Source organism: Pteropus alecto, unplaced genomic scaffold, assembly GCF_000325575.1.
Source record: "Pteropus alecto unplaced genomic scaffold, ASM32557v1 scaffold778, whole genome shotgun sequence".
Taxonomy (NCBI): domain Eukaryota; kingdom Metazoa; phylum Chordata; class Mammalia; order Chiroptera; family Pteropodidae; genus Pteropus; species Pteropus alecto.
Genome location: NW_006441062.1, coordinates 171731 through 197851, shown reverse-complemented (window position 1 = coordinate 197851; position 26121 = coordinate 171731). Strand labels below are relative to the sequence as shown.

Below are 26121 nucleotides of genomic sequence, written 5' to 3'. Positions count from 1 at the left end.
ATCTATCGTAGGACACTTCGGTTGCTTCCATGTCCTGGCCACTGTGAATAATGCTGCTATGAACATTGGTGTGCAAATATCTTTTCAGATATGGGTTTTCAAGTCAAAGCAAATTCTAATAACCATTGCAATTATGATCTGGGCCCCAGACCTGCTGCACGGTTAGGTGTTCTCTCTTTCTGTCTCTACAGAGTGATGCCTTTACACCTCCCAGTCTTTCCTGGTCAGAATTGTCTCAAATATAGTTATGTGTTTGAATCTCAGCGCCACCTCTTATTTAGGCAATTTATAACTTCTCTAGCACTATTTCTTGAAAAGTAGGAGTAATAGCTGCCTCTTAGGGTTGTTGAATTTAAACAAATTATATATGTAAACTGTCTTGCATAAAGCAAGATTCGTAAGGGCTCAGTAAATTTTGTCTCCCTTTATTTCCAACTGCCCATGCCCCCTTTTATTTCCTGTGTAGTCATCTAAACTGTGGCAAGAAATCCTTCCTGTTCTACATAATCATCGCTGAAGGCTGAGGAAAATGGCTTTAAGTTCACTCAGGATGTTTACATAATGTCCTTGAGCCAGAAGTCCAAGAAGTATCATATACCAGAGAAGCACTGTCACTCTCATGGTTAGTTTTACATTTGAAGCTATGGTTTTCTTTTTCCTTCTTTCTGCTGTAGCAAGTGCTCAGCGCATTAATATCTTAACCTTTGAAAGATGTTTTTACCCTTCTTTGGAATAATTTATAGGCAGAATGTGTGTGCTTGTGTGTGTATGTGTGTGTGTGTGTGTGTAGAATGCATAACAATAAAAAAAAAACAACCTGAGTTAGTTTTTGCAGTCAGTAGAACTTGTTACCTTTTTCATCTTTTCTATTTATCTATCTTATGTTGCCAGAGATCTGTGGAATAATATGAAATGTGTATTTGTATTGTAAGGATCCCGTGACTTGCTTTTTTAGTATTCTTTTTTTACACTGTGTTCTAGAGAACTTGCTATAATATTCCTAAAGGCCATAATAAATTTTGATGATAAAATCCCGCTCTGGATGTTTGTATTAATTTATTTTTTTATCATTGAGATTTATCTTTCAGTTACAACATTTGTACTAACCTGTAATATAAAAATGTCTTCTATCATTTTCTTCTGTTTATTCTTCACATCAGAAAGATAAAGGTGAAAATTTCTTGATGCCATATTCACTTTTCATCAAGGTATTCCTTGATTCCTTTATCTAATTTTTAAACTCTAAAAATTCCTTTTATTAAAAAAATTTTTTTAGTACATGAATATTATTTTCTATAGCAAATGTAGCTCAAAATTTTTCAGTTTATTTCTGTCAATTATTTAGAGTCACAGAAGAAACTAACATAGCTGAGTAGCCTTTCTAGTCTGTTCTATTATTTTTTTTTTGAAACTTTCATCTTGGCAGTATATGGCAGTAGAAACTGCAAGGAAAGGGGTTAATCTCACTTGCTCATAACTATCTTCCTAATAAGTAGTCGATGAACAGTAAATTTAGTTCTGGTTTGGGGTGTGTCCCATAATTAATAATGGAAAGTATAGAAGAATATATAAAATTCAAGTCAGAAGAAATCAGCTTGGCTCTCATCCGAGAAGCCTTCTCCAAGAGTACATGACAAACCTCGCATGGTTCCACGTGCTTCTAGATTCAATGGCCCAGATACCTACCCTTTATAGTTTATACATTCACCAGGCTGAAGGAACAAGTGGAATCTGAAATCCAGCTCCTTCTTTGTACACGCTGGCACAGGGCTGTGTTTTCCTGCAACGAGAGGCACATTTTTCTAATTTACAGGAAGACAGTGTCAGGCATTTTTTCCTCTTCTGGGAAATTGACAAAGGCTAGTAGAGGCCCCTGAATGAATGTCTAACTGGGCAAATCTCCCACTTTGTTTTTCTTCAAAAGTGTCTTGGCTATTCTAGGCTCTTCGCTTTTGTCGAAATCTATATAAAAACAATCTTGCTGAGATTTTCATTAGACTTGCATTGTTTTTTATTACTTTGTCAAGAATTGATTTCTTTTTGATATTTAATCTCATTTCACAGTGTTCCCCACCACTGGATTACATTGAAGCAAATCCTAACCATTCCATCACTCTAACTGCAAATAGTTTAACATGTATCTGTAAAAGATAAAAAGTCTTTACGACAACAAAACACATTTACAATACCCAGGTTGAATTTTAATTTGCAATCTTACTAACCTAATGTATTAAGGAAGCCTAGCTCATTTTCATTAAAGTGATAGAGTGCAGAGAGCCTTCAACTTGGCCTTAGGAGAGATATATCTGGGTTTAAGCCCTGGACCTCTACCTTCTGTGTGATTCCAGCAATGCTCTTTTCTTATCAACTCTAAATCTCAATTTTCTCATTAGCAAAAGAAGGATAAGTAGCTGTTTTATCCATTTCAGAATTGTCATCAGGATGAGGTAATAAAATTGAAAACAAACCACTTAAGTTGTGAAATACTAAAATTTCCAGTTAAATCCTCTCCTTTGAAAATGACCCTCAGGAAAAATTACCTGAAGGCAGTACCTCATCTTGTCTTTGTTTACCTTGTCTATAGTTTTAGCCTTGTTTACAGGTTTCTCTTCTTGAAAAACACATTACTTGGGTACTTTTTCTTTTTTAAACTTTAGGCTTATAGACGCTCATATTCATAAGTAATTTTGAATACCAAGAGAACAATGTTTACATTTGTATTTTCCACCTTTTCTGTTTTCACCTTTTCATTTCAATTTACCCTTTTTCTCGTGCCCCAATTATCAGGATCCTCGGCGCACAAACTCAAATTTTCGGAAGTTAATTTTAGTGGTCTTTTGGCCAACAGAGCTCTAGGATAACTAACAGGGGGAAAAAAAAATTTCCTCCTTTGCAATCGGCCACGGCAACCACAGAAAAGCATTTAGATGGGCACATTTTGATTGCAAAAATCTCTCTCCATCTTTGAGGGGAAATTACTCATCTCCCTATAGGGGGAACTCTAAAGAGAATGTTTTCCAAAAAGGGGCCAACTGGGCGGTGTCCTCTTTTCCCAACGCCCAGATTTCTATTCTTAGATCTGAAGAGAGGCGGCAGCTTTCATTTTTCCTCTTCCTAGTTCCCAGACATTCTGCGGGGCCGAGGGAGCCCAGGCTGGCGGGTCCCGCGAGTGGCGGGCTAGGCTGCTGACCGCGCTTCGCCTCCCGCCGCTGCAGGGCCGCGGGCCTGGGGACTCCAAGGAGTCAGCTGAGTCAGTTTCTTACTGCGCGACTCCCCGCAGCACCGCCCAGGAGAGTGGGATCGGGTCGGTCTGGGCCCGCGCAGGGACCACGGTCACGGTCACACCGGCCCAGCCCAGCGCGAGCTGCACCCTCGCCACAGTTCTGAGCCACGCCTTGCCTGGGCGAGCCTCTCGCAGGCCACTGAGCTCATTTTGGGGGCCTGGGTAGGGGAGGAGAAAGCAGAGGAGGAGGGCTCAGGTAGGGCAGGGCAGAGCAGGCTGGGGAGCCGCCTACTTCCTGATAAACAGGCGGGCGTGGGTGCCGACGGGGCGGGAGGGTATCTGAGGCCGCCGGCAGTGAACTGTGTTCGCCGCGCGAGCCGTGGCCGGTGCCGCTGCCCCTGCCCTGAGCAGCGGGCCTTGGTGTGGGAGGGGCGGCCAGTTGGGAGCACGGTCCATCATGGCCAGTGGCAGCTGTCAGGGGTGCGAGGATAAGGACGAGGAAACTTTGAAGAAGTTGATAGTCAGGCTGAACAATGTCCAGGAAGGAAAACAGATAGAGACACTGGTCCAAATTCTGGAAGATATGCTGGTGTTCACCTACGCTGACCACGGTAATCATTTGCAAGGAAACTGTTCCTTTATCTCCGCCTCCCCCCTCCCTTCCACTTTTGCAAACTTTCCTCTCCCTCACTTTGTACAAACCTGGACTCTTAGGAAGCCACAAACTATATTCCTTAGGGAAAAAATGAGCTTAGAATTCAGAGAAGATCTTGCGTTCACTTCTCTTGCTTTCTCTCCACCCCCTCCCCCCGCCCCAGACTTAAATGGGTGCCATGGATGGTGACTTTGCTTCTTTCTCCCCACCCCCTTCTTTTCCAGCCTCCAAATTATTTCAAGGCAAAAATGTCCACGTGCCACTGCTGATCGTCTTGGACTCGTACATGAGAGTCGCTAGTGTGCAGCAGGTAAAGGAGTTGTTTTCATTTCACCCATTTTCCCTTCTCTTTGAAAGTAGATGTTTTCTGTCAATGTTATATACCCAGAGTTCTGGGTTAGTTCTGAGATTTGGCTTGACAAACCACTGATTGTGATTTTAAGATGGAAGCGTTGTCAAATCATTATCAAAAGGTGGTGTAAAAGAGCCCACAATGTGCTCCCTAATTGTTTTAAGAAATAACTTTATGCAGTTGACTGATTGAATATGGATGGTGACAGAAGAGAAATAATAGTGGATAATAATGGATTGAAGTTTAGTTCTGTTATTGGCTACATAAGTTCATCAGTATTTAGATCAAATTCTAAGAATCTTCCCAATGTACAACATGTTCTAGAGATGACACCATTGTGAATAGTTTTCAAAAGGGGAGTAATTAACAGTAATAAATTAATAATAATTAAATTAATAAAAAAAGTAACTCGCAAGCTTTCATAGTTAAGTTTTTTTTAAATTTAAAGACAGATGTCTAGCCTTTAGTTGTAGTTTATCGTGTATTATCTAAAGAAAGTGATATTTTATAATTTCATATAAGTTTAAATTTATACTTTTCACCTGTTTTCACATAAAATGAATATAGAAGTGAAACTTAGAAACCCAGAAATTTGCTAAAGGTATTAGATATATTAAAAAAGGAGATCTAAGAAGAGAATTAAGGGTGATATACAGTCAAAACAAAATTACTGCATAACGTGTAAACTTCCTTTGTAGATTTAGAGATTTAGAGAACTGAAATCAGTTTTGTCATTTGTATGTAAGATCTTGAAGGGAAAGAAAATTGAACTTTTAACTCCATTGAGGTACATTAGAAGCAATGTTTTAATACCCACTTGAGAGGCTAGACAAATGTTAGAGTTATCAGGATCTCTAAATCTGTATCTATCTGTCCTTATCTTTATGCTTATCTCTGTATTCAGTTATGTCTAGTCTGAGTGAACCATACACCTAGCTTCTTTTATATGAGGACATTTATATGTGGGATAAATGGTTACTTTTATTTTTCTTCAGCTGAAATATTTCCCATCTGTTTATTGATTTTCAACATGTTAGCAAACAAAATTATGTAAAGATGGAAGTATGATGAAGACACTGTTCTTTTTAGCACTCAATGTCTGAATTTTGCCCATGAAATATGAGTCACTTTTTACCACTGGTCCATTGTGCTTTCTACCCCCATCATCCTTGTCTGGCAATTCTAATGCTTGGTAAAGTCACCTCTGCTGGGTGCCACTCAAAACAACTGGACACTGAGAGGGCTTTGGTTTGCAAGATCCAGAGCAGGCAGTCCTAGACTTGAGAACCTGTAGGAGCCTGGAACATACTCACCAACTAATTCTTCGTTTTAGGAACTGCCCAAGCCTGGACGTTTTTGTCTGAAGTAGTTATCAATATCACTCAAGAGCCTTGCTCAGGGGTTACCAGACACAAAGTATGCAAGAGAATAAGGAATTGTCTTCTTATTTGGCAGTTTATGGAATACAATTATTAGTTTCTGCACCATATCTGTATTAGTCTGCAAAGGGCATTATATATATTACTTTATTTGATTCTCACTGGAATCTCATTGCCCTCTCAGAAATTTCACTGGATATTTTTCATCAAAGTAGCTCATTTGATCACAGAGCTACTGATAGAGCCAGGACTTAAGTCTTCATATACCTTCAGATTCTCTTTTTATCTTACAATTCACTAGCGGCTAAATTCACAAGCTTTTGAGCAAATGAAAAGCACAGCGGTTTGGTACAAATATTGTGACCATGCTAGGTGCAATGACATTATCAATTTTAATTATCATTGATCTTGTCAATGGGTTGTGCAAAGGGGTCTGTCATTGATATTTTAATACTCCACTTAAAAGAAAGTGTTTTTTTTTTCCCTTCAAATTTCTTCATATTACTGGTATAATTAAAAGATATACCTTTAATGCTTTATATGTTGAATTAGCTGGAAGTGCTGAATGAAAAGCTCTTAATGATGAATTTAAAGAGTTAAGGTAAATTATTCTTCAAAAGTAAATATTAAGATTTGTTTCTAGAATTCATTTAATATGATAGTCCAGACTCTGAATTTTTGTTTTCAAGATCTTTTTATATTTTATTCATGCTCTTTAATAAATGAAAATCTTTAGAGAATTGATAGTTAGGCTAGCTGTCCTATTACTTTTCTTTTCCTGCAGTCATCTGACCATTTCTCTGTGCTCCTCAATTTTACATTACTTCTCTTCATCCACATGGTTTCCCTTTGTAGTAGGGAGTGAAATAAATGAAGGTGACTAAAATTTTCTTCAACTCCAAGACTCTTTCCTATTGTGCATTAATTAGATCCTTGAATTTACAGAATAATTATAATAAAGTGAAACTTCAAATTTAATTGTATTACTGTGCAGGATGGGAACCTTCTCTCTTTGAAAGATAAACATTTAATTGAATAGATTAATGGATAAATTGCTACCTCTGCTTTGCTGCCAGCAATTCTGTTTAATCATAGAAGCTCAGTTGCCTCAGTCTTTTTGCAAAGCAGTTTCTGATGCTGCTGCTTCACCAACCAAAACAAAACAGGTTTTCTCCTTGAGTCAGCCATGCAGGTTCGAGAATGAGTATAGCATCCTATGTGCTTTATGATTTATTTCCCACTGGAAGCTGTTTCGAATGTTATTTTCTTAAATGCTTGGGGTGGGGTTGGGGGTGGGGAGAAAAGTCTCAATGTATTTTATGAATGCACAAAAATAGCTGGTTTCTATGACAGCTGGGTTGTCAATGTCAGTTCAGCTTACATGGAGGAGGATGTACTACTTAAATATAGGAAAAGTAGCTGTCAGAAATTGCTGTCTTTTCAGGCTGCATGAAAGTATGCTTAATCCAGAAAAGATCCAGAAATGATATTGTAAATTGTAAAGAGATCTTTTGCAATCATTTCTGTCATGTGAAATACCCCTGTTTATTCATATAAACAAGTAAGAAACTTGTGCCTTATTTCTTATTGGATGCATAGAATTTTTTTTCACCATGTCATTCAGCTCTCTGCATCACTCAACTCCACTTATTCATCCAGTCTTAATTTGGCAGTAGTTCCCTACCCATCGTGCTATCTCTTTACTTTTCAGCACCTTACTCTCCTTATAGCTCATCAGTTTTAGAAGGTTCCACTTCCCTGTTTTGAATGACCAAATTTATAATTCTTTTGAAATCTGGTGCAAGTCTTACTTTTTCTATATTATATTATCTGAGTAATTCCAGTGGACAGTGAGTACCACTTTCAGGATTCATATTATGTTGCTATTACACATCATACTTAAATAATTTTTCATTAATCACTAGCTAGATGTTACATATATATGCATTTTCTTTTATTTTTATGACCATATAAGGCATAGGTCTGTAATAAAATAAGAAGAATTAAAGACTCCTTATATTTAGAGAGGGATATACAGCAGGAAGAGTGAGTTAAATTTAATTTCCAGTTTGGAATTAAAAATACTGTATTAAAAAATTATATTTTAAAAATTGTATTTTTTCAGATGTAAAGAGCAACTTATTCAAGTTGGCATCATCCATAAATGGACTGAATGGAAATATACTTAAAATGCACCAGTAAGAAAATGTTTCATTTGGAAATGTGAAAGAGCCCAGGGACATTCATGACGTCTAGCTCTCATCAGCTCATATTTAAATGTCCTAAAGAAGTCTAGAGAGTCCCATTGAAAAATTCTGCCTCCTCTCTATGTTATAATGCCTTTTTTTTTCCTGTAACAGATGTTATATTTCATCAGACAGCGATGCTATTTCTCTTGACAGTTTTTCTAGGTCCATCACTTGAGAAGCAGTCTTTCCTGATAATTTATACTTTGTCATAAAAATCTCCAACTTCCCTAATCCTATATTCCAAACCACTGTATTTTTTTTCCTATAATTAAAAATCCTAAATATTTAAAATAAATTTTGCCAGGTGGATATGACTTAAATAGTACAAAGGCCTGAGTATAGCCTTTCTTGCACTTCAGAATCTTGGTATGTCCTCTAAAACTACTTTTTATTTTTGTATTTTACTTTATTTTATTTCTTTTTATTTAGACAATAGGCACATCTGTTTTCTTCATCATTCGGAAATATGTTATAACATTTTTTGTATACCCTCTGGTTTGATTTTTGGAGAAAGATGTATCCTAAGTACATGGCTTTTCTTAGTAAGCATTTTAGGGTGTCATTTTATTTTAAATAATGTAGTCACCTATTTAACTAAGAATGAAGAGATTCATGTTAGACTGAATATATTTCATTAGCATGTTTTTAAAAATATGAATATTTGGCTTTCTTGCTTTCAGGTTGGTTGGTCACTTCTATGCAAATTAATAGAAATCTGCCCAGATACAATGCAAAGCTTAATGGGACCAGAAGATATTGGACATGATTGGGAAGTCCTTGGGGTTCACCAGTAAGTATGATAGATGAGTCAAAACAAACTGTGTTAAATATTTCTCTATACATATTACAACCCTTTCTTTGACACGTTATATTGGAAATCGAAGGCAATCTAGTGAAATCCTTAAAATACAAGGATATTTTTCCTTGAATCAATGAATTACATTTATAGAGAGCTTTCAACTCAGAAATATATTATCTAATTGAATTAGAAAACTAACACTTTAGGTAAAATGTCATGAATTATTATTATTTTACTAACATAATAATGTGGCTATATAGTTGGTTATGTTGTAGATTTTTAATGACTGCTTATGAATTCAAAACAGGAAGAATTTTTTACTTTTTAATTGTAGAACTGATACAAACTACTAGTTCTTTAAAAAAAAGTATGAGAACTAAACTGTTAGTTCTGTAAATAGCAATTTAGAAGTTTATGCTTTACTGTCTTTAAAAAGTACATTAATATATATTCACACATATACATTTAATGAGCTTAAACCACAGCTTTCCAAATGAAGAAAAAAAAGGAAATTACCTTTCAGAACATCTGCAGCCAGGTCTTGATAGCTATTTTACCAGCTATGTTATTGCAATTTGCATCATATTGTCTTGTTAGATGAGACCACTTCTTTAACCATAATTGATTAAGAAAAAATTTTCTGAAGAAAAATCTGTTTTCAGGAAAATCCTTTTTGGATAACTTCGTTTCTTGACATTTAAAAAAATATCTTCTGTCATTAACTTTAGGCATTCTTTATGCCTAATGCGACTTTTCTTTACCATGGAGAAGTGAATATATATTGCTTCCAATTGATATATTGCTTGTGAAAATTGTAATTTTACATCTTTGTGTTGTTTATTAGTAGCAACTGTAGCTCCACATTTAGATAAATAAGTGTTGTTTGTTCGTAAGTGAACATATCTGTTCTTATACATTTTTCTATTTTTCATAAGTGTGTTACTTTTCTTTAGTTTTTCTAGCATCTAAAGAGCATATTTTCAGCATCTTTACAGTTAGTATATGTTCTCATCTCCAAACTAATCTTAGAAATTCTATGAGTCAGTTTTAAAATATGTAGCATTTAATGAAGAATTATGCAAAATATACCTTTAATTAGTAATTGTGATGTTATGTGTCTCTTGTTTTGATTGAGAATTTCTAAGATCCCCAAAGATTAGCAATTTATAACCTTAGGAAGTGTTGAAAAACATATTCTAGTACAAACCAACTGTTCAAATTAAATTACAGAAACATTTCTACGGGGAATCTCATTTACTCATTCATTCATTCAGATACTCATTTGCTCATTCATTCATTCTCTATTCATCAACTATTTATCACACCTCTACTTTAGGCCAGAAGCAATGTGAACAATGTAGACATACTCTTGCTCTCTACAGTGGAACATTTTAGATCATTTTCAGCAAAAATTTACTGTAAAACATTTCTCATCATATTCAAAGATTTTTTTTCCCCCCAAAGGCTTATAGTACTGAAGAGGAAATCCCTTGTGTGGTGAATTCAGAAATAGCGAGAATGGTTCAGGGACCGGTAGGGGCAGCATGGATAAGAGCAGAATTGACAGAGTCGAAGGATGGAGTCTCTCCTCACCTCACCAACTAGAGATCTTGTGACAGGTTCCTTGGATCTATATGAAGCTGCGGATGCCACCAAGCTCTGTCTACTCTTAATGTAAAGCCAAATAAGAATGAGTAGGAACAGATTACAGATTGTTTATTTTAGAATTGATAACTCAAGGACTCAAATTTAATGGATTTCTAATTGAGTATTATTTATAAACTAGATTCCCTTTCTATTATAAAATATGTTCGATCTCTTTTAAAAATAGTAAAATTCAATAATTTATTCAACCATTCTTAATTTATATACATAAATTAAAAGCTTTATTACATTTCTCTATTTTTTAATACATGAATATGCATTACATATAATTCATTAGTTTATATCACATATAAAATGGATTTAGTCTCTTGATGCATATAACTCTTCATGATATTTTAGATATAGAATTAGGTGAAAAAGTTAATAATTGAATTAAAATGTTTAGAGGAACAAGTTATAACTTTTCTAGGAAGACTCATAATGATTTCCTGTTAATTGTCATAAGCCTGGCTCAAGTTTCTAGGAAGAAAAAAATACATGAGCTTCAATATAGGAAATGAAATATGATGGAATAAATAAAAAACATCTAAAAAAGCAAATATCTAGGCATATTTCATCTCACTGTTTTTAATTACAGACTGATTATTAAAATGCTCACTGTTCATAATGCCAGTGTAAACTTGTCAACAATTGGACTGAAGGCTTTAGATCTCCTTCTAACTTCAGGTAATATATACACAATATATTTTTAATGTCGACTCAAATTAAAAAAAACATTTATTAAATGTGTTTTGTCTTTTTAAGGTATAATAACATAATATAACCTAAATATTGATGATTTGTAGGTTCTGCCTAGACCTGAAAACAAAGAATCTTGATATTTTGAAAGAATTGTAATCATTGCTGTGATGGACACTCGCTATGATTTAAGGTTTTGAGAAGAAAAGCTGCTTACAGGGGAGGTAATCAGGAAGGATAGGGAGGCATTTTCCTCATAGTGGTGGAAGGTGCTTTAGAGAACAGCCTGTGAAGAGTTGAGAGGCCTGAGGAGATAGCATGATAGGAGCCTAACATTTGGGTGGGAAGATTATAAATGCTCTCATTGGCTCTCCTAAGTAATGAAGACCCAACAGAAGAGAGAAAAAGAAGAAAGTAGGTGAAGATCAAAATATGAAGGAAGAGGAATAAGAAAGACCCACTACAGCCTTTTATTAAAATATATAATGGATGTACTAACTAGTCTTAACTCTGAGTTATTTTAAACTCATCTTTGGGAGTGATTTTTTTTTTTTTTTTTAATTCATTCTCGCTTTGTCAATGGACAAGAAGCTGAGGGTTTACAAACTTAAAAAACTTTCCAATACTGGGATATATTGAAGTCAGTAGTGTGCAGATAGTTCAGAAATTTGACATGCGTTTAGAAAAGACTAGTTAATTTAATTTCTTCTATATAAAATTCAGAATTTTGTCCTGTTTGGAAAGTTTTTAATGTGCTTTAAAGTTCATTTCAGGTGTTGGGAATTTTTTTAACAGTTAATTTATGATTCGCTTTCATTATTGGGCTTATTAGTTAGTTGATTTAATAGTCATTTAATAGGTATTTACTGTTGTGCTGGGAACTCTGACAGATGAGGCAAAATTTCCATAACGTAGAAGTTCACATTCCAGCACCACTGTCCAATATAATTTTTTGCTATGAAGGAAATGTTGGATATGTGTACTGTTCAGTATTACAGTTAAAAACCATATGTGCTAGCTATCGAACATTTGAATATGACTGAATTTTAATTTATTTAATTTTAGTTAATTTAAATTTGAGTTTAAAGAGCTACATGTGATTAGTAGATACCAAATTGGACAGCACAGGCAAACACCTAAAGGGTATCTAAAGAAATAATTTCAATTTAATGAGAATAGTGCTATAATAGAGATATGAGGATAACCACCATAGAAACATAGAAACATAGAGAGAGCAACTAAACTCATTGTAGAAGTTAAGATGGTGACGATAGGGAATAGGAGTAGGCTAGGTTTGGGATATTCAAATGGTGTTTTCTAAGAGGCAGATAGAAATATGTTTCAGGAGTTTAGACCTTTTGGTCTTGGCTACAGGTATTTACTGGGAATCACACACTAAAGTGTACTGGAAATTTAGAAAGACCGTAGAGCTTGATAGGTCTAACATTTGGGGCAATTAAATGGTTTATCAAAATGGAAAGTCCACAAACTATTCATAATCCTCATGTTGAAATTAACACAGTAAGTGTTAAAGCAGCTGTTTACCTTGGGCATATTGTTCTCTTCTTAATAGGTAAAATCACTTTGCTGATATTGGATGAAGAAAGCGATATTTTCTTGTTAATTTTTGATGCCATGAGCACTTTTTCTGCCAACGACGAAGTCCAGAAACTTGGATGCAAAGCTTTACATGTGCTGTTTGAGAGAGGTATTTAAAAGTGCCAAATTATCTATTTTGATATTTGTATTAAAAAAAGAGTTTATTATGGGAAATGTAGAATATAAATATGATAACAAGAATGTATCTAGAATTGTACTGTTTATTAAGAAGTAGAAGTTGTCAGTCAAGCATAAGTAATGGGGTTAATTCAGAAATAGTGCTTGTTTTTGTTAAATGAACTTCATTCATAGGTTATAAATTATACAGTTGTAGTATCCTTCTTCCATTGCTTAACAAGGCATAATGTTCACTTTGCAAACCAGATGTGTAGGTGTTAAAGAAAAAATAAAACTGTAAACCTGAGTAATGATTAAATTTGGGTTTATGATGTTGAGTCATCACCAGAGATTTTAGAAATTGCTAATGAACCAAGAGATTTGCAAGCACCTTTAAGAAAAAGACTAATATGTATTTTATCATATGACACTGAGATTGATAACAGAAATTATCATGTAATTTTAGAGTTGGTTGGAACCTTTAGTCTTTCCACTGGCTTAATGAAGAAATGGATCAGAGGCGAAATGAGCAACCTGCCTGAGGGCACACTGCTGGTTACCACCACTGCAGTTCAGTTTACCACACACTTTGAGTGAACCTTTTGCATCATGGGAGCCCACAGTGCTAGGGTTTAGCATTAAGAATAATTTATGTGTCTATATCAGTTCACCACTCTAGTTTGTGGCAGCTCCACGAATGGGGTAGATCACCTTATCCTGTTTAATTCCATTTCATTCCAGAAGGACCTTCAACAGCTAATAGATATTTATAGTATATTAGAGAAAAAATGGATGAATAAATGGGTGAAGGGAAAATAATATGAAGTTAGTTAAATTTACTACTTATTTAGGGTCCTGTATAATGGCAAAGGGATGGACCAGAAACATGGCGCTTTGCTTACTATCGGGCAAAGAAAAGAGGTAAACAGCATTGGTTACAAATTTACTTAGGTGAAAATAAATCCATTTATCAGCAGAAGCAATGGGACTCATTAGAGATCTGAGAACATCCTCCCATGGGTTTCCCTGGACGCAATGATAAAGTTATACACATTTTGCAAGGAATACAAGTGTATGTCAGTGAAAGACACTCTATCCAAAGTCAGAACAGCATGGACCTGGTACCCAGCCCTCTGATGGTCATGCTTGGTAGAGAAGAGTTTACTGTGTGTGACAAATGGAAGAACTGCATGTCTTTCAGGCTGTCTTCTATAAAAGTTATTTTTTGCAACTAAGCTTTTGATAAGAATTGGGCAGAATACAGTTTGAGGTTTTTTGTCTTGCAGGGCCTGTAATCTTCTGTGTTGCAGCTTAGGGACACATTCTTATTCATGGGAGAAGGGCTAACATCACTCTCTCACCAGCATTATGCGGCCCATCCATGACATATGGAGAAGCATCAGAGAATGTTAAAAAGATCTCATTCAAAAGAAAGATCATCAGTGCTGACAGTATGATAATTGAAAATGTAGAGTAGAAAAATTGCTGAATTTTTTGAGAGTGTCAAGTTCCCCAGGACTTAGTGGCACCTGGAAAGTTAATTTCCAAAATTTGAAAGTATGCTGTGGAATCTGCTCCAAAAATGAGAAAGTTTCATGACAATCCTCATTTATTAGAAAAGCCGAACCCATTTCACCTTATATTATATGGACTCTTGGTATAAAGTTGAAAAACAAAAAAGTACTGTTGACCATGAAGATTGCTGTTTTTTCAAACATTTTTGTCAGTGCCATTCTCAGGCTAGATAAACCGGATTTTTATACGTGTTTTGTGGTTCCCACCCAATAAAATGACTCCAAATGGAACTTATTGACTTGATCAAGAGACTTTAATTATGAAAATTAATGATGAATTTTGATCTCTTATGCAATCAAACAGAGTCTTTCAGTCTAATTACTTGTCATTTGCTGAAGTTCATTCCTCTTGAACTGATGAATTTAGCTGAGCTGTCCTTCAACCGTGTACCATTATCCACTCCTTTTTAAGTATGGTAATATGTTCATTTTCATTATGTCATTTTTATTGATCATTGGTCAGTTTTCTCCAGCATCCCCCAAGTGAAATTGTAAACAGTTTTGTTTTACTGAGAACTGTTTGGTCACTAACACTTTTACATTTCAAAACATGGAATAACTGCATGTTTTGAAATGTAAAAGTCAAAACAAAATTATTGTCATTTCAATAGCTCTTTTTCCTATTCTAAAATTCTTAGGAAGGGATTTTTTGCTGAGATATATTTTTGAATTTACATCTATTGTATTTACCATGTCTTATAACTATCATGAATTTTTGAGTAATTAAACTTTTATATCACCTTTAAGCTTTTTCAGTATTTTGTCTTTCATTTTTCAGTTTCAGAGGAGCAACTGACTGAATTTGTTGAGAATAAAGATTATATGATACTGCTAAATGCATTTAAAAAATTTAAAGATGAAGAGGAAATTGCACTTTATGTACTGCACTGTTTATATTCCCTAGCAACTCCTTGTAAGTAGTCTATATAAATGATCTCTTTTTTATTGTAATTTCTGAAAAATTACAATATATCTCCCTAAGTGTTTTAAAAGTATTTTTATTATTTAGAATCTTGTGGATGCTAAACCTATTTATTTATTTGTTTATTATTTATTTATTGATAATGTACTGCAGCTGGCTCTGGGGAAACAGTAGCAGAAAATAAAACACGTTTCTTGACTTTAAAAGCCCATAGTACCATGGGAGATGCAGATAAAGATAGTACAGAGGTGATCACAATGCAGTATAAGGCAAGTGTTGGCTGAAGTACCTAGGGTTATAAGAATAAAAAGGGAGTAAGGCAAGATCTCTTCACAGAGACTTGAATGATAAGAGCTTTGTGTGTATAGAGGTGTGAAGGGAAGTGTAGGGCAGGGCAGAGTGTCCCAGGCAGGGGCCTTCATTAAGTGTAAAGTGGAGTAAGAGAGAACGTAGTGCATTTAAGAAGATAAAAGTATCCCAGAAAACTGTGTGTTTATGAGTGTGCATGTGTATGTGTGTGTGTGTGCACGCACACATGTATGAACATGCACAGCCCTGAGCATCTGCTTGTGTGTCATTTAATGGAGATGGGGGAAGGACTTGATAAGACTCAGTTGATGAGACTAGAGGCTGGAGGCATAAGATTGTGGAGGGCCAGAAAAACCACAGGAAGGAGATTAAACTTTATTGTGATTCTTGTTTAGCATTTTCTTGATATTTTGAAATCTAGCCACTTTTATCGTGAAAAAGTACACATAAGAAGAAGTACACATAAAAGTACACATAACTTGCAGTGTATGCTAACAGTGATTACAAATGGGCTAAAATAATGCTTCAGGTTTAATTACTTTTGTTTTGTGAGTGCAGGTGAGCATTTTGTATTTCATGTATTACCTGGGCAGGTTTGTATAAGATATACACATGCATTTATCTAGTAATATTTTCATCTTCACACATATGAAATTGTGAGGATTAAATGGGTTAAATAATGTGAAAAGTGCAGAATCCCTGTCTTGTAATATGTGTTATAAAAACATTGACAGAATTATTACATAATTTGTATTTCCTATGTTTAGTACATTATATATAATATGCACATATGGTTTCAGACTTGGAAATCTGCAAATGCGAGTCTTCAGAAAAACCCAATCCCTTTTTGAAAGAAATTTTTTTCTTTGTGTTGGTTATATAATCCATCATTTTCTTATCCATAGGAAACTAAACACTTAGAAGTAGATGGGGCTGAACAATAATAGAGAATGGACATACTTTTAGATTTCTCTGAGTCATCTGCTGTCAACAACCTGAAATATTCTTCATTTTACTTCTCTTTGGCTATATTTATGTATTTGTTTATTTATTTTGAGCTGGTTGTTTTTGAAATTCATTGTTTTCCACCCATATCTGATGTAACTCCAGTGAAAATGTGTTGATTCATAATTTAAAGGTCAAGGAAAGTAACAGATAAAAAAATCAATGTTTTAAATACTGATTATAATAGAAAGGCATTTGCCTTTGAGTGTTAGGGAAAATCATGTCTGCTATTCTGAGTAAAAGCAAAAAGAAAAATTTTTAAGAGGCCATTTCCTTTCATTACAACATGTTTTCTATATTTAATTTTTTAAGCACAATTTAAACATTAAACATATATTTTTTGGAAAATGGTTAGTTTGGCTATGTTGAACATGATATTTAAATTTGGAAATGTAGCTATTATGCTGCCATATATTTACAATCTACATAAGATATCTTTATGCATATTTCAGAGGGGAAATTATTACCTTATTGAAAATAATGATTTCTTTAAATTTAGGCAATAATATTGAAGTCCTCATGAGTGGCAATGTCAGGTGTTATAATATTGTGGTAGAAGCCATGAAAGCATTCCCTATCAATGAAAAAATTCAAGAAGTGAGTTGCCGGTTGCTCCATAGGCTTACATTAGGTGAGTTATAATTATTGATTAATCTATTATTACAGTTTACATGATGTAAGTTTATATAGCATATGTATGTTGTATGTTAATGGATAAGTAATGTATTGACATATATTGGATGGAAATATAAAATAGTAAATAGTTCTTCCATGCTTAGATGGAATTTTAAAAAGAGAGGCAAAAATAGATATGTATAATATAAGAAGTCTTATCTTATTGTAAGTGCTATATTTAAAGTATTATTGTGTAAATTGTTGATACATAGAAAAGAATAAGCATAATGTGTAGAAAATATGGAGCACAATGCAGAAGAACTGTCCATCTGACTTAAGTATTAGTATATTATTGGTGCTGATAAGGCTACTCTGGATTACCTTTTTTTCTTGTTTTCTCTACAGAGGTTAATTCTATCCAGAATTTTGTGTTGATAACTTTTTGCTTTCTAAATATAGTTATACTACAATCACATATCTCCTTAAACAAAAGTGTTCATGTTGGCTTGTTTTTGCTTAATAAAAATGGTATTATACTGAACGTCGTCTTCTGCAATTAAATAAAATTAACGTTGTGTATAGAAGACTCATAAATATGCTATTAGTGCCTCCTCTTTGTGAAATGCCTGATTTTACAGGGGCCAGAACTGACCTGGGAGCACTTTAGAATCTTATTAAAGTACAAGCTGAATGTGGAAGACTCTGGTTGAGCTACTCTACCTGGGAGAGAGTCTAAGGCTAATCTGTTGATCGCAGTGATGCATACTTTTCCACAAGTCTATTCTGGCTTGTCCATTTGCTTTTAGCTCAGAGTTCTTGTTTCAACTCCCTGTCGAGCCTCTCTCTGCTCCCTTCCCCTAGCACTATCTTCCAGGATTGTTTCAAGGATCAAAAAAACATTACATATATGAAACCTCTTTGGAAACTATGAAAGAAATGTTCAAATATTAAGACATTATCATTACATCTCCATTCTTACAGATGAGGACCTATTTCAGCAAGTATGTCTGTTTTATGCAAGATCATGTAGTCAGTAAGGGGTGAAATAAGGCTGAGAACCCAGATTTCTGTATCCCTAAGCAAAAGTATTTCTTCTAAAATGTAGTAGTTTTTTGCTAGTTTATCAGGTGAGATTTTTATTCATTATATGAGGAAGGACGCAGCTGTCGTAGCAAGGTGATACCTGAGAATGTTTTAACATAATTCAAATACCGGTTTCTTAAATCTAGCTAATAGAATAGCACACTAATATACAATTCTCTGTTTCATGTTCTACAACTTACCACAGTCAAGTTATAACTTGTATGACTTGTATTAAAAAGAGTGCTTGGTATTGTACCATTGAAATTAAATAAACCAGACAAGCTATCCTATCATTATAAGTTTTGTATTGTTCTGTAATTTTTTGAAAATAAAAAGGTATCGAATTGATTTTTAGATAAGGGTGTTTTTTTTTCTCATTTATGTCTTATCAGATTATTTGTTCCATTTAGTTTTTAGAGAATTTGTTATCCCTGTTATTGTTCAACTGCCTTTTGATTTTGAAGCTATCGATTAGTGTTTAGCATGGACTTTAGGCTTTTCATGATACAGAAAATTTTCCAATTTTGGCTTTGTGTCACAGGGATCATTTAATTACACTTATGGGTAAACGTAGGAATTTCATTCTTACTTGTAGAAAGAAACCTGGCAACTATTAGTGAGTTACCAATAAGCTAAATGGAAGGAGGCACATATTTCTGGAATATTATTTATACATTTTTACCTCAGAAGGATTTAGATTTTTGGATGATGTGTCGATTTTCAGAAGAATGACTGTAAAAAAGTGTGGGACATCTGGGTTGTGTTAGAATTGGTGAAATATTTGCTCATTTTTCTTCTAAGATTTTCATAGACAAGATCAAGTAATGATAAGTGTGCCAATGGGTTTTCTCAGCAGTATTCCTTTAAGTGAAAGAAGGATGTTTTAGCAAAACCATTTAATATCAAGAGAGGGATTTTTTCCTTTCATCTTTTAGAAGGCAAGAAATTAAGCTATTTTGCACAATGAATATTGTAGTGCCATATATAACAGATACCTCATTGTTTTTATATGATGACGAGAGAGAGTCAAAGAACACAAAGCTAACATAACCCAAACATATCATTTTTTTTGCCCAGTCATTTCCATTGTCTAAGATAATTGAATGACTACACGAAACATATTTTCAAAACTTTATGCAATCCTATTAGGCTATTTTAATTAAAGTAAATGTATGTTTTAATGTCATTAAAATATTCATCACTAATTTGAATTATTGGTTTAAATACTGTTATATAATTAAAAGGAATTTAAGTTCCATGGGTGAAAATTCAGCTGCTATCTCACTTGACTTGTAGGTAACTTTTTTAACATCCTGGTATTAAATGAGGTACATGAGTTTGTGGTGAAAGCTGTGCAGCGGTACTCAGAGAATGCAGCATTGCAAATTGCAGCGCTCAGCTGTTTAGCTCTCCTCAGTAAGTAACTTTACTAAAAAGAAAATTCTTACAGATGCATTTGATCTTGAATGTTGACATTATAACAAGATAACATTATAACAGGAAAGTCATATGTAGAGAAAGACACATTAAATTTTTTTTCTGTCCTAATGTAATTCATTTTCCAATAGAAGATACTTTCAAGGGAACTAACATTTCTCAATTCATATATCTGTAAATACATCCTTGATTTAGCTTCATTATTGGGCAGCTAATCTTTCTAACTGATATTAGTCTGTTAGTTTTGTTTGGTTCCCTCTTCCTTATCTGATCTTTTATCTAGATGGGATGGCAGTGTCATGAGGTGTATAATATATTAAAAAGGTCTTTGTAATTACCAAGGCTACTACTACAGAACACCTCACTCTGTTGATGTTTCAAAGTATGGACTTAGAGTTGGTCATTCAAACTGTAAGTCATATGTTTATTTTTTTTCAAGCTGAGACCATTTTCTTAAATCAAGACTTAGAGGAAAAGAATGAGAATCAGGAGAATGATGATGAAGAAGAAGATAAATTGTTTTGGCTAGAAGCCTGTTACAAGGCATTAACATGGCATAGAAAGAACAAGCATGTGCAGGTTGGACTATTTCATAAATATTGTAGTTATTCTAAATTATGTTTGTTCAATGATTTATGTTTTGACAGGTTTCTTTTCTTTTTCTCCCCTAATCCAGGAGGCCGCATGCTGGGCCCTAAACAATCTCCTTATGTACCAAAACAGTTTACACGAGAAGATTGGAGATGAAGATGGCCAGTCAGTAGTTTTGATTTAATGTGACAGAAATTTCAGTTACATTTTAATCAACTTATATAAAATGCCATAACTATAACTTTAATTATAGAAATATTTTTAATATAGGCATTTATGTTTTAAGACTGCCACAAAACAGTAATGAATACATAATTTTTTGATTCTATTGTCTTTAATAGTTAGTAAAAGGTGATGTGTTTGGGAGTTATTACTGAAACATTTGGAATCAAGAGTCATTCAGTAAATCATGAATCATTGAGAAAGAACCTTTCAATTTTCTGGCTGATCATTTAAAAATGCCATATTAATTAATCTCAGATGATAGAAATCACAGAGCTGTCTGTGACCTTTTCTGCTGCAGTGACTAGCCAACAGGTTGTCAATATCAGGAATTAAATGCTGCTAGAAGCCTCCTGTAGTGATTCTCAAATTGATGTTGCTTTATTGACCTGTCTTCTCTTGACAGCATTATTTGTAGCTGTCAGATCTTGAGGAGGCTTTCTATGAGAGGGCCAGTCAAGCATCATAAGACCAGCCCTCTTTTCCAAAGATACAAACTATAAACAGAGTTCTCTGTATATCAGATTTGTATCATGGCCACAAACCGTATTTTATGGCAACTGCTTATATTTGTGCTGTTTGCTCTTGGTATGCTCCAGATTTTAAAATTTGAATGACTTTCCTTGGAAACCTAAATAGTAATAGTCTACATCTCAAATCCTAACAGCCTGTTTGCATAGTGATCCACTGCTAATCAGAAGGGAATTAATGACGCATATGCTATTTAATCAAACATCTACATTTTGAAAGGAAACAGTAATTCTTTTGAAAACTATGCTAAACTGGCATCCTGATTCACTTTGAACAATATTTTTAAGGGGTTTGGGTAAGGTAAGTTCATGTTACAGTTACAAATTTCAGTTCATAGCAGACTGATTCCTCAATAGCCATAGGAATCTTTAAAATAAATACATTATTAAAAGACAATATATTTATGCTTTACATTTCAAAAATGTACACCGCTTCTTTACGATTTTTTTCTTTCTTGTTTCCAATTATCTTCTTTTTCTCACTTTATATTTTTACTCTCATCACTTCTTTATAGATTTGCTGAGTTTTTTCCCCCTCTACTGCCTATCAACTTTGAAGAAATAGAGAAATACTAATATATTAGTATTTAATGTATTTGACTAATTTTTAAATAGAAAACTGTTTAACTATAATTCACTCTTGTAAGTGGAGGTATAAAATATTGTTTATATGTCCTTATTTGTTGTTAGAAAGATTAGATAATGATAAGTGAATATTTGAGATAACTATTAAAAAGATTACTATTAATATTGTGATTGAATTTGTGAAAGGTTCCCAGCTCATAGGGAAGTGATGCTCTCCATGCTGATGCATTCTTCATCAAAAGAAGTCTTCCAGGCATCAGCAAATGCACTGTCAACTCTGCTGGAACAAAATGGTAAGGGCACACCATATTTTTTTTACAAAAGAGGAAACACATTTTGTATTTTTTTAAATTATAAAAGCAATACATCATAAAAAATTAAATATGTATATATCTGATATATATGTTGATATATAGGTAAAAGGATAAAAAGGGAAAACATTTTGATGTTTTGCTTTTGGACTTCTATGTATGAACTCACACATGACATACATTTTCTATCTTTTGTGGCAGAAATTAGATCATATTTTACTCTCAAACAAATTTTACATTTTTTTGTGTTAATAAATGTAAATTCTCACATTATCATTTTTAATGGCTGTGTAGTTTTCCAATGCATGGCTAGATTCTATTTTTTAATCATTTTTTTTGTTAATGGACTTTGTGTCCAGTGGGATTTTTTTTGCTATGTACAATAAACACTTTTTTCCATTTTCCTTTACACAATGTTCCCGTTATCTTCTTAGGAAAACTGTAGAAATGCAATGAGTAGAGAGATATTTACCATTTTAAAATTTGATAAAATTGTCCCTTATAAATTTTTTTGAAAATAGTCCTTTATACGTAAGTATTATAGCTGTGAATTATTAAGGAGAGAAAAATTGCTATTATACCTTTGGAAGGACTCTTGAGGTATAAAATTATCTATCCACAGGCTGTTCAGATTCCAGTTCTCATGAATAGAAAATACTGCCAAAAAATCTTGGGAGAAAACTCATTGTGTAGGCATTGGGACTTGGCAGCTCTTGCAGGATATTTTTGGAATGAGAAAAAGAGAGAAAAATACTAAAAACCTGTAACACAGACCAGTGTTAACACTAGCTTCTAGTAGAGAACCTGGGTAAAGTGAAAGGAATCAAGAAACCACCTCTTGCAACCTTCTTTATGCTGTTATTTAAGTCAAATTCAGAGAAAAAGCATTTCTTTTCCCTTTTCTTCCTTTCTCACTCCAACTCTCAGATAGCACTTTAATAAAAGGCTTGGGTTGTCAAGAGCCCTTAGACACAGACAGGGTTTGCCCCTGGGGATAACAAATCAGAGCAGGAGTGGTAGGAAAGGGAACTTCTCTTGAATCTCCATCTTCTACTACGCAGAGACTGGATAGGGATCTCACTCCTGAAAATGAGGACTGTACCTGACTGCTTTTGTGTAGGGCACCTAAGGAAAGGAGACCAACCTTTACCATGTACAAACAACATGGGTTTGGTGCTGTAATTCTTAATTACCTGGAAATCGTTGTTGGTATACCAACAAAACAACTCAGATTTTGTGAGATTTGGACTGCTTCTTATGGTGTCTGAGAATTAGTTACATTTGGAGTCAACCTTGATTTCATTGTTCAGAATCAGTTCTCTGCTCTTGCTGGTTCCTTACTTCTTTGTTCTTGGCCACCTGACAGGTGAACTGTCCTCAGAGTCCTTTGTATTGTCCAGGGAGTTCTGCCTTAGAAGACTGTTAAAAAACTGAGCAACTTGTTCACTAACCTCTGTGGGCAACCTCTCATTGAAAGACACTTGAGAATATTGGACGTGCAGGGCTGGATATGATTTTCTAGAAAATGACTGGATTGGCAGCCAGAAGAATTGGGTTCTGCCATGGTAGTCCCAAGGCAAAGGCTCAAATGTCTGGTGTGACATTTTCTCATTTAATTAATTATTCAGCTCCTGCAATGTACTATACAATGCCTTAGATGCTTGAGACTTATTAGTTAAATAGAAATCTCAAGCTCTCTGAACTTAGACTCTAGTGGGGAAGATAGGTAATAAGACTAAGTAAAAATATATGCTATGTCAGGTAGTTAAACAAATAAAGCAGTTGTTTTGGATGACATGTTAGGGGTCAGAAGAGATGAAATTGTGACTCAGCAGCCATGAGAGAAGGTAACTATTGAAGTAGAGACCTGAAGGAGATTGTGTATTGTTATTGGCTTTTTAAGCAGATAATTTATTGTTAAAGTAGAGTGGATGAGGTCAAGAGTATTATGTAGATAGCTAGTAAATGAGATCAAGTGTGTAAAATGTTCTGTAAACTCTAAAGTGACTCCTAGGCCTAGTGTTTGATGAAATTTCTATTCTCAATTTCAAGTTTCAAATTGAGTAGATGTCCAGGACAGTGGTCCGTAAAGTGTGGTCTCCGAACCAGCAACATTGCCTAGGAATTTGTTAAAAATGTAAATTCTAGGGCCCATACAGACTTACTAAATCATAAATTCTGGAGTTGGGACCTAGCCAATTTGTGTTTTTACAACCTCTCAGGTGATTCTGAGGTACACTTAAAGTGTGAGAACTGCTGGTTTAGAATAACTTCTATATTTTAAAGCAGGGGTCCCCAGCTCCTGGGCCACAGCTTCGTAATGGTTTATGGCCTGTTAGGAACCAGGCTGCACAACAAGGGGTGACTGGTGGGCAAGCTAATGAAGTTTCATCTGTATTTGCAGCTGCTCCTCAGTGCTAGCATCACTGCCTCAGCTCTACCTCAGATCATCAGGCATTAGATTCTCATAGGAGCACCAGACCTGGCGCCAAAAACGTTGAGGACCACTCCTTGGTTAGAATTTAGTAACTTTAGGAGGGTTATTAAAACTTATGGCATAACTAAGCGAAATGACCATCTTCTGATCATATTTAAATGTGAGGTATTCTAGATTTTGGCAATGGTTAGAATGTTTATCACTTCTACTTATTTCTAAGTTTTGTCTTATCCTTTCTTCCTTTCCCAATTTGAAATTGATAACTCTTTTTTTCAAAATAGTCCTTAATTTAAATTTTTTTAAGTTTCATTTTCTATTGCTTTCAAAGTTTTGAATTATAGTGTATAATGTTGGAAATGATATTTATATAAAAGTTTTAGAACAATTGATATTTATGTGGAAACTTTAAGACATCGGATTTACATTTATTGAAGAAAGTTTATGAAGAAATTATCTGTAATCATTATTACTGGGATATAGTTATTTTTCCATATATAATATAAAATTGGTAGTAAAGCATATTTATGTTTCTTAAGTTTTGGCATTATTACTCTGTGAATACGTATAATTATTTATACTCTATATCTGCTTTCAATCCCTTTACACATGATAGCATACATAGAAATGATAATGATTGTACAGTCCACTGGGTAAATTGGAGAAGGTAAGTCAAGGCTGAAAGTAACCCAGCCTGATTCTAATCCTGGCCTTACCCCACGTCCCCTGTCCCCTAAGTGCTGAGAGAATGGTCAATATCTCCACACTTGTAACTTAATAGCAGATAACTAGTGTCTAGTATACCTAGTGAATATTAGCTGTCCATAAGTACATTTATTTTGTGACATTGTTTTAAATATTAGAATAAAATTTAACTTTTATTCTTATTTTGGAGGGCATTATTTTAAAACATTTTTCTGCAAAAATATTTCTTTCATTTGAACTGGGGTATAGTGATTATATTGGTACCAGTCTACTCTGTGAATAAAACTTTTAAAATTAAAACCTCAACAAATGGTTAATAAATACAAAAAACTGAAAACAATATATTATAAAGAAATAAACATTAATAATCTTTAAGTTGTCAATAAAAGTTACATATATAATTGTATATAGTTTCCTATGAATTGGGACTGTCTTAATATTCTGTGTCTTATTGCAAAATTATGAAGATGTGATTTCATTTCTACAAGTAACATTAAAAAACTCTTGTAGTTAATTTCAGAAAAATCCTGTTGTCAAAAGGAATATACCTGAACGTGTTGGAGTTAATGCAGAAGCATATACATTCTCCTGAAGTGGCTGAAAGTGGCTGTAAAATGCTAAATCATCTTTTTGAAGGAAGGTAATATAGATTTGTGAACTTACGCAGAATATATAATATTGGACCAGGTAGAATATCAGTATTTCAAGCATGTTTCTAAGAGTGAAAAGAAAAACAAGGCAATTGAAGGTTGCAATATTATACAACATAATCTCATATCACTGACATTTTATCTGAATATTGAGAGAGATGGTAGAGATTGTTGAGATGTGTTGAAGGTTTGCTTTTGTGCTTCTTGCTTGGTTTTGCCTATGTTTTGAAAAATGTCAATTATATGGCACACAACCTTATACAGTTTTTCTAATTATTCTGTAAGTGTGAAAGTTACAAAAGATAAAATCAGGATACAACTTATTTTATAAAATAATTTTTTATTTTCAATTGCAGTTGACATACACTATTAGTTTCAGTTATACACATGGTGATTAGACATTTATATAACTTATAAAGCAATCACCCCGGT

At 34.1% G+C, this 26121-nt stretch overlaps 1 protein-coding gene across 1 annotated transcript in view; it reads left to right on the top strand.

The window, feature by feature from the left end:
• The first annotated feature begins 3577 nt into the window (after nucleotides 1-3577).
• LRRK2 (leucine rich repeat kinase 2) overlaps nucleotides 3578-26121 on the top strand; it is a 111847-nt gene continuing 89303 nt past the window's right edge. Inside the window, exons 1-12 of the mRNA XM_025051310.1 lie at nucleotides 3578-3834; nucleotides 4103-4188; nucleotides 8539-8648; nucleotides 10900-10988; nucleotides 12574-12708; nucleotides 15069-15203; nucleotides 17026-17157; nucleotides 19521-19640; nucleotides 20101-20240; nucleotides 20338-20417; nucleotides 21776-21882; nucleotides 25550-25679. Coding sequence (XP_024907078.1) covers nucleotides 3681-3834; nucleotides 4103-4188; nucleotides 8539-8648; nucleotides 10900-10988; nucleotides 12574-12708; nucleotides 15069-15203; nucleotides 17026-17157; nucleotides 19521-19640; nucleotides 20101-20240; nucleotides 20338-20417; nucleotides 21776-21882; nucleotides 25550-25679 — 1418 coding nt within the window. The 5' untranslated portion in view covers nucleotides 3578-3680. The remainder of the gene's footprint in view (nucleotides 3835-4102; nucleotides 4189-8538; nucleotides 8649-10899; nucleotides 10989-12573; nucleotides 12709-15068; nucleotides 15204-17025; nucleotides 17158-19520; nucleotides 19641-20100; nucleotides 20241-20337; nucleotides 20418-21775; nucleotides 21883-25549; nucleotides 25680-26121) is intronic.